Source organism: Patella vulgata, chromosome 4 (genome assembly GCF_932274485.2).
Source record: "Patella vulgata chromosome 4, xgPatVulg1.2, whole genome shotgun sequence".
NCBI lineage: Eukaryota > Metazoa > Mollusca > Gastropoda > Patellidae > Patella > Patella vulgata.
The window spans coordinates 61,948,863-61,958,638 of NC_065882.2; the positions used below are offsets into that span (position 1 = coordinate 61,948,863).

Below are 9,776 nucleotides of genomic sequence, written 5' to 3' on the forward strand. Positions count from 1 at the left end.
TTGGATTTTAGAGTCAATGTGGGGCAGTATGATGAGTATGACTCCAAGCGACTTTTAAACAGATTTGGGGTCTTGAGGAGATCACATCAATCGGTAGATTTTTCCAATCATATAGACTAGGTGGCAGAAGAAGTTAGCTCTTACTCATTGACAAGATATTTTGGCTTATAATTGTTTTTTATTTCAATACATGTAGTAAATTCAATTCAAATTATCTGAATTGACCTGTCTTTAAACATGGTGCATTATAATGGATTTCATTTGCTTTGTGTAGTAAATCATAGTTCAATGTTTTCCTACTTGGTTTCCCCTTATTAGTGGTGCAGGAAATAGGGCCTGACAAGGACATATGTTTAGTCGTTCGGATAGAATGGAAAACCGAGGTCACGTGTATAATTGACATGCACGTAAAACATCTTCGTTGACAGTTGGAATTCGATATAAATAAGAGTAGGCCATAGTACCGCTGCCCGGGCAAAATTTCCCGCATAGAACACGGTATGGTGTATGCCTGTTGTCATTAGCCCAGTCGGAGCAGAACAGTAGGGCGTTAAACCCCATTTCATTTCATAGTTCAATGAGTAAATTTGATCCACCGGAAATAAATTTGTTTACATCGACAACCAGAGCAGGTGCGGAGTAAATGAAGTACTTGCATTTGATAAGTCTTTAAAAGTAAATGCAAAATTCTGATTGGACGAAGTCTTTGTTTACAGTCGGCCATGTTTCTAGTTCGGAGTGGGCACATTTTTTTTTAATATTTTGTGTAATTTAGTGAGTTATTAAACGTTCAAAATGCCGATTGCTGTAAAAGATTACTCCTGGGATCAGAACGAGAAACTGGTGTATTTGACTGTTCCATTAAAAGGTGTAAAAACAAACAAAGTCGACATCTTTTCCTCAGAAGAATATCTCAAGGTTGGTGCCCGTTGAATTTACATTCAAATAACATTCCCATCCATACTTAATAATTTATCATTCACTCTTTCCAACAAAGACATGATCTGCTTTCAACTAACACAGTCTGTCTATTTGCCATACTAAAAAAATAAAATGTTTGTGTCCCGTATAAATAAGCTACAGGTACTTAAAGATACATTAAAGGGACAATAACACTCTTGCTGGCTTGACAGCTCCAGAAACTAAATAATAGCCTTATTCTAAGTACTAGATGTTTAAGTGTCCTGCCTGTTGTGTAAATTATCCATTAAATTCTATTTTACTTATCCAGAGGGTTCGAAAATATTTTTAAATCCAAGTCACATTTGAAAAGCTTTACGTTAGGCTTTTCAAATCATTTAGTTGAATTTTTCCAATTTTTTAAATTAGGTGTGAAATGGTTTGAAACGCCTAACGTAAACCTTTTCAAATGAAACTTCCATTTAAAAATATTTTCGAACCCTCTGGACAAGTAAAATAGGATGTAATGGATAATTTACACAACAGGTAAGACACTAACACATCTAGTACTTAGCTTTCAAGCCAGCAAGAGTGTTATTGTCCCTTTAAGAGTTTAATAAACTATAAAAGAGTTGGTCATTCTTTGCAATAGTATAATCTATAATAATTCAAAAATAGATGATAAAAAAAGAAAATATTGAAAATTTCATTCAGATTACTTCATTCTCAGTCAAGTTATCATTGTTTGTAGTTTTGAACGGCGAACCGTTTTTTTTAATCTAGTTAAAATCTTGAGTATATGGTCTTGTTTTGTTAATAAATGTGTAATTAATAGTTTATATTAATATAACATTTCAGGCCTAAAGAAAGACCTGCAATAGGCAGATTTAGCTCTTGCATAATGTATGTTTAATTAACAGATTCTTATCGCTACTACTGCTGCCTCACAACTAAGTGATAATATAGGCTACTGTTTTATAATATATCTTTATTCAATAATAACAGTATCATACAAGTAATATAAAATTAAGGCTTTTCCCCAATCTCGGTTCTAAAGGCTATTTTGGATCCCTTACCATCTAGTTTTTGGCTTGATTCTTCTTTGTTCGTCAAAATCATTTCTTGCCACATCCGACACAAATTTATAATAATCCAACACTATTTTCATGTAAAATTTTGTGATCCAAAAACACAAACAAAATTTGGTTGAAATAATCCACTAAGTAAGTGTCATTTACAAAAAATTATGACTTCATTATTAGCTCAGACAGTAGGACTTGTAGTTGTTTTTAGGAATTGCTGATTACCCTAACAATATTGTCTTTAGTTTCGAATAAGTTGCACTAATTGATAGACAAGGAGAAAGATACATGTATGTAGGCCAATAGTTTATTTCTGTGTACATTTTCTAGGTCAGTTATCCACCCTATATATTTGAGTGTTTATTAAACCAGCCAGTGGACGATGAAGCCAGTACCGCACAGGTGGGCAATGGAGCAGTTGTATTTAAACTCAAGAAAACTGATTCTTCACAATGGCCACAATTACAGTCAGATGATGCAGGTATGAAGTATAATAAAGCTTATAATTATATGCATGCATAACAACATCAGTTTTAAAGGACATGTGTAAAATTCTTTGATTTGGATGAAAAGTAGGAGTGTTACTTAATTTTTTTTGTTTTTTGTAATGCTCAAACAAATCTACACAAAATCTAAACCAATTTTAAGAGACATGCATTTTATTAAATATTCAAAAATGCATATATTATATTTAGCTATATTTCCCTTTATATGTTGTATGTTTATTAAAATCATCATGATACAGTAAGGAGTAAGTGTACATGATGTGGAGTTCTCTCTTAGTATATTTGGGAAATATTCAATATTATTGTTTGTCAATGTAAATAATAACACCTACCATATTTATAATTTGATCTTTTAACTTTTCTTTTTTTAGTAAATAAAGAAGTAATGAAACGAAAGCGAGAAGAAGCTTTAGAAAAATCACAAACAAGGGCAAAGGAAAAACAGAAAGCAAAAGAAGAGAAAAAACGTGAAACTGAGAAATTTTCTATCAACCAAATGATGCAGGTAATTCTTGTGTAATTGTCAGCTGCCATTCGTTAACTGTTTACCTAACAAAGTAATGTTTTTTTTTATATACCAGAGTATATATTTTTATGATGTTATATACACATAAGCACCGTTATAGTTATCTGCCGCAAGTCAGTTATGCATTTATAGACATTTTCCTCTATTTCATGTACCATGATGCCTTGTATTAAAAGAACATTTTTTCAGTGGATCCGCCATTATATTAAAACAACATTAATCTGTTGAGACTACAAAATGAAAAGGATGCCCAAGTAAATTGATATTTTGGAGGGGTAAACCGTTTTGGTTTGATTTTCACAAAACAGTTGAACGGTTCCAGATTCTCACTGTTGCAATATATCCAATCTACAGCGATGTATTAATCATTCGACGTAGTAACGTAAAGCAATGATTAAATGCAAAAAACAATCATGTTTTGCATAAAAGCAGAATGTACTGATTTGGTTAAATTAGGAGGTTATTTGCCGACTGCTGAGATACATCATTATTTTCATGTTTATTTCTTCAGATTGAGGAAACTGACCGAGAAAGAATTGAACATTTAAAACAATCAGAAAGAAACAAAGCAACTGACGAATTAGAGCAGTGGAAAGAAGAACAAATGAAACAAGCAGAACAGGTATTTGATTTATTGCTTGAATCGTTAGCACGCGCGCACTGTATCATATGGTCTGTCATTGAGTCAACTGGCGGGGTTTCGATTCCCCAGTTGTACGTGAGAAGGAGTAGGGTCGCCTGCACAACCTTGTGGTTTTCTCCGGGTTCTCCGGTTTCCTCCCACTGCTAAAGACCCCTATGCGCAAGCGATTTATTGAAATAAAATTGAACCATGCTTTAGTCCCGAAATGACCTAGTTTGTGTCGAGTGGGCATTCAACACCATTTCTCTCTCTCTCTATTGATTTCCAATATGAATGCTGATCTTATTTCAATTAAATGAAATTTCTCTTTTTTTGTCTGCTGACATTCCACTACTAATAACAGTATTTCTTTATTTCTCTGTATTCTGTTGTGTAGTTCTTCTGGATTGTCTATTAGTTGTGCATTATTAAAAGATACATTGTGGAAGAATTAAATCTGCCCATTAAAAAATCTGACTTTAAATGTTATAGAAATTATTATGTAGACATTTATTCACATGACAAGCCCATGATCAACTCTCTAGACCCAAACTGATTAGCAGTGAATATTCGCTGAGAGGGATGACATAGATGCGAGTTAAGTGGCTTACAATAATATTTTCCTTCTGCAAGTTAAATTCTAGAACATTTTTTATACGCCCACATTTTCATGTGGACGTATTATGCCGTCGCCCCTGTCCACAATTTGTTTGTGGACACTCTACAGGTCACAATTCTTATCCGATTTTGACGAAACTTGAAATATAGGTTTATCTCCGAAAGATCTTGGTTCCCTTCGATATTGGCATGTATCGGATCGAAACTTCATGGATTATGGCCCCTGTTTGTACGAAAAATCACGTTTTTAGCTTGTGGACACTATAGAGGTCACAATTTTTATCCGATTTTGTTGAAACTTGAAATCTAAGTTGATAATCCAAAGTTGATATTCGCGCATATCGGACCGTAACTTCCTGAATTATGGCCCCTGATTGTACCAAAAATCGTGTTTTTAGCTTGTGGACCCTATAGAGGTCATAATTTTTATCCGATTTAAAAAACCGTTCAAGTATATCACCGTTACACCCTAAGGATGGCTGAGTACGAATTTCGTGAAAATCGGCCCGAAATTGACAGACAAAATGGCTGCCGTTTGTTCTCAAATAACGTAAAAATATGGTATATCAATGTTGTGGACACTATAGAGGTCGCAATTTTTATCCAATTTTGTTGAAATTTGAAATCTAAGTTGATAATCCAAAGATCTCGGTTCCTTTCGATATTCGTGCACATCGGACCGTAACTTCTTGAATTATGGCCCCTGATTGTACCAAAAATCGTGTTTTTAGCTTGTGGACCCTATAGAGGTCATAATTTTTATCCGATTTAAAAAAACGTTCAATTATATCACCGTTACACCCTAAGGATGGCTGAGTTCGAATTTCGTGAAAATCGGCCCAAAATTGACAGACAAAATGGCCGTCGTTCGTTCTCAAATAGCGTAAAAATATGGTATATCAAGGTTGTGGACACTATAGAGGTCACAATTTTTATCCGATTTTGTTGAAACTTGAAATGTAAGTTTATAACCCAAAGATCTCGGTTCCTTTCGATATTCGCGCATATCGGACCGTAACTTCCTGAATTATGGCCCCTGATTGTACGAAAAATCGCGTTTTTAGCTTGTGGACCCTATAGAGGTCATAATTTTTATCCAATTTAAAAAAACGTATTATTATATCACCGTTACACCCTAAGGACGGCTGAGTTCGAATTTCGTGAAAATCGGTCCAAAATTGACAGACAAAATGGCCGCCGTTCGTTCTCAAATAGCGTAAAAATATGGTATATCAAGGTTGTGGACACTATAGAGGTCACAATTTTTATCCGATTTTGTTGAAACTTGAAATGTAAGTTTATAACCCAAAGATCTCGGTTCCTTTCGATATTCACGCATATCGAACTGTAATTTCCTGAATTATGGCCCTTGATTGTAGGAAAAATCACTTTCTTGTTAGCTTGTTCTCTATCCATCTCTCGAAAATGTGGGCGTATCCTGCCTGGCAGCCGCTGGTTTGAAGTATTAGTAAAATAAAATTTGAAAAAGGTGTTTAAAGTATATCTGGATCAAAGATATTTCCTATTTAGTGTAAATGGGTATTTTAAATAGTACTCAAGGGCATAAAACAAGTAAAAGGCACCATTCTATCTGGACTAGTTTATGTTACTCTGTTTTAAACAATGTAAATGCTATTGAGGCCAATGGTCGACGCTGTGTGATGTAACATCACAGGTAGAAGACATTTGAACTTATAATAAAGCTCAGTCATCTTACACAGAGTTAGAAGAGGGCTTTCACATTACCCCTGTGAAACAGATTGCTCTAGACCATTGGATGGCTGAGATATTAAGTGGATTATACATGTCTTTCATATCTTTGTTAAAATGGAAAATTAACAATGGAACTTGACAATCAAGACTTTTGTGTCAAAACTTTAAACTTTACTTAGAATGATAAAGTATTTTGACTGAAATTTCAATACATTCATTTTTCATTATCTATTTTCAATCTATTTTGGCAAGTTAATGGTCAGATTTATTCCTTGAAAAATATATTCTTTATATGGTGTACTAAAATTGTCACAGGTTCTGATATGTAATCTGTAAATAGTGTTATAATGTATAACAGACTGACAATAATGAAAACAAAAATTAAACCCAGAGTGTAATGTACATGTATCATTTTTGCCTAATAATTGCAGGAAAAGTTGAGATTATTGGAAGAGAAATATAAAGAAGATAAAATTCAAAGAAAAGCCAAGAAAGAAGAACATCAAGGTATTTAAGATATTGTAATTTACTGATATACGATACTGGATAACTGCACAACAAAACAAAGACATAACAAAGAAAACAGTAAAAACAGTATAACAGTATAATTAGATACACATTCCCATTAAAATATGATATTAATTAACTGACACTAAAGCTACCTGGATTAAACATGCATTTCCATGAAAATATTTATTTTGGTTATTTCCAATAAAAATGTGATAAATTTGTTATATATATGGAAAATAGAGAAACACAATCTTGTGGTCATTTATTAAGTAAGATAATTTTCATGAAAATATTTTATTTAATTTTAGATGAAGAAATACAAGATGATATGTTCAGATCAGGAGTGCGACAAAATGGTCATATAGAAGTCAAGTTCACACCACGTGTATTTCCTACTCCAATTCGTGAATCGACTACACCACTAGAAGATGAATGGTTGAAGAAGCAAGCTGAATCACGACGAGTTGTAGAAATAGAAGATAAAGATTTATCAGAACAAGAGAAAAATCCAGTCTGGTTACGAGATAAAGGGAAGTAAGTTGCAGAGTGTGTTTGAAAAAAAGTAAAGTGATTTTAGCATCTTTGCATTTACCTTGTGAGTTGTGACACAAATCATATAGGAATAGGTATTTACTAATTATTGTGTTATTTAGCTAAAATTTACCATACAGACAAATCTCAGTCTACAGACATAAACACAGATTTTGATGTTCTGTATAAATCTTAAATCTTAAATCTCCCATTCACATAAAGTCTAAATACAGTCATTTATTTCTCGATCTACATGTAAAGGCATTTAAAGATCTTTGAAAATTAAACAGAAAAATGAATGGTTGCCATTGCCTGATATGAATAAGTCCATTTCCAATTGACCAGTAACATTTATAATTCTTAATAACATTTATCAGGCTTGTGTACCTGGATAACTGTGCCTAGACAGTACACTACCGAATATATATCAAGAAACGTTTTAATACCGAATATTTTTTATATAGAATTACAAAAAATGCCAGTTCCCACCTTCATATTTTATTTCATACTTCATTAATATATTTCATTTCAGTTCATTCTTTGCTTCGGGTGATTATCAGTCGGCAATCAATGCCTATAGTCATGCAATACGTCTCAATCCTAAGATGCCAGCTTTATATTCTAACAGAGCTGCATGTCATTTAAAGATTAGAAACTTTTTTAAAGCTGCAGAAGATAGTTCTAAGGTGAGTGAATTAACACACTGATATGAATATACACATATTCCATTAAGTCATCTATCGACCCACCAAACTTTTATTTTATCTAAAAAAAGGTGTTTTTTGTGATAACCTGGAAAAATTAAATTGTTGATCGCCTTCAGGTTGCAATAATATCTTGTTTTGTTATCTTTTCAGGCATTAGAATTATTAACTCCTGCTGTTCAACAGAATGCTGCTAGTAGATGTAAAGCACATGTGAGAAGAGGAACAGCTTTCTGTGAACTAGAGATGTATGTTGAAGGTAAGATTATCATTATCTACAATTTCACAAGTCTATTATTCTTTTGCACTATGTGTACAAATAAAAGGTTAAGAAATGTTTATTCAATTTTATACTACTTTATCACTGTATATGAGTAAATTCATTCGAGAATTCAGCAAATAGTTGCCTTGTAACTGAAGAATATCTTTTACAGATTTCATAAAACCAAAAGACTTCGGGCTAAGAGGAATAACTGCGAATACCTAAATGTCTAAAACAGCATAAGTGACAATTACACCGCTGAAAAGAAATTATCATTTTATCCAGATAGGCATTATCTGCACAGACAAATTGATAATTATATACATATCTTGTGTAATTCTTATAGGTTTTGTTTGATTGTTATGTCAACTTGTTTCTTTATGTGTTATAGGTTTGATGGATTATGAAGCAGCTCTTAAAATAGATAGAAATAATGAAAAATTACAACAAGATGCTGACAGAATACGTCATATTATACAAACTGAAACAACATCATAGTAGTTAATTACAAATTATCTTTAACGAATGATCCACAAAATTAATAGCTCATTTAGGAAAGCTAGAAATTTTTGGTTGTATGTTTTCTTGTATTTTCAAATTTCGTGAGAATGTGGCTTTAGAGAAAAATAAATACCAAACAATTTATAAGCCAATGGACATTCATAGTAAAATATTCTTGACTATATTAAGTCATACAGACACTCACATGTTTTTACTTGCAGCTAGGTCACTGCAACAATGATGTCTAAGAAACCAGATAATAAACCCAAACCTAAAACAAGAATATATGTAGGGACATAAATATAAAACTTTTGGCTACCTACATATCTCGCATTATCCCATGTAGGTATGTACTGGTATGATATTCCTTATCAGTACTGGAATACAAAAGGTTTCTAGCAATTGGTACTTTATTAGGCCTACTTGTGTTTATCAGTATATTGTTCCATATACATACAATGTATGTATGTACCTTATGTTATTCTCTGTGTATATTCATTCTATATTTGTAATGGTATATTCATTCCATATTTGTGCCGGAATATTCATTCCATGTGTGTACTAGTATACATTCCATTCCATTTTGTATTCAAGATCCCCCACAAAGCATTATTTCATATATATTCAGATTGTAATACTATCTTTTTTTATTTTGAATTGTTGATAATATATCTTGTTATATATTTATTTATGTAATAAAAATTATTTTCTACAGGCTGGTGTGTTAAGATTCTTTGTCTTTACTAAAACCCCAAAGTAGGTTTAGATTAATAATATTTTATTACAGAGTTGGGCTACAAACTTATCAACATGGATATCAAACAATTTACTTTATCGACTTCTTCAGAACAACTTCTTCATAACCATTGAGTGTATGTTAACCCAGAATTTCTTAGGCGTTGTGGGGGTTGGGGGTTAATGGATTCATTGGCAGAAAAAGGTCATTTAAACAGGTAACAACTGACCAATTTAAAATTGTCTTTGAAAGACTACTGAATGAAGTTTTAATTTGATTATAATACCATAATGTATATCCAGGTAATTGAGATTAATTATTCATTTTGTGCCTCTTTTACTCAACTTTACAACCTGCATAAGATAAGATTTGATTTTACCATTACATCCATGGATAGCATACAAAGTTTAAAGTTTAAGCATTTAGTAAATGTTTGTAGTAGTTCAGTAGGAATAACTTTTAAAAAAGATTTTTTAGCATTGTATGGATTTACTATTTCTAATTGAACATCAAAAACTCGATAGCACCTTGTTAAAAAATTGAAAACACATTTGTTGAACTGCAC

The 9,776-nt window shown here is 32.4% G+C and overlaps 1 protein-coding gene across 1 annotated transcript; it reads left to right on the forward strand.

Annotated features, from left to right (window-relative positions):
- Positions 1-705: 705 nt before the first annotated feature.
- On the forward strand, positions 706-8,381 carry LOC126817973 (dynein axonemal assembly factor 4). Its single transcript, XM_056100257.1, has 5 exons — positions 706-918; positions 2,313-2,463; positions 2,860-2,993; positions 3,526-3,659; positions 8,366-8,381. Exons 1-5 carry the CDS (start codon positions 796-798, stop codon positions 8,379-8,381), a joined length of 558 nt encoding a protein of 185 aa, XP_055956232.1. The 5' UTR covers positions 706-795.
- Positions 8,382-9,776: the final 1,395 nt, after the last annotated feature.

What these genes read in the sequence shown, in the direction of transcription:
- LOC126817973 (XM_056100257.1), top strand. Translation starts at nt 796, where the DNA reads ATGCCGATTGCTGTAAAAGATTACTCCTGGGATCAGAACGAGAAACTG. An exon ending in ATTACAGTCAGATGATGCAG is followed by an intron (nt 2,464 to 2,859) that starts GTATGAAGTATA and finishes TTCTTTTTTTAG; the next exon opens with TAAATAAAGAAGTAATGAAA. An exon ending in CTATCAACCAAATGATGCAG is followed by an intron (nt 2,994 to 3,525) that starts GTAATTCTTGTG and finishes TTATTTCTTCAG; the next exon opens with ATTGAGGAAACTGACCGAGA.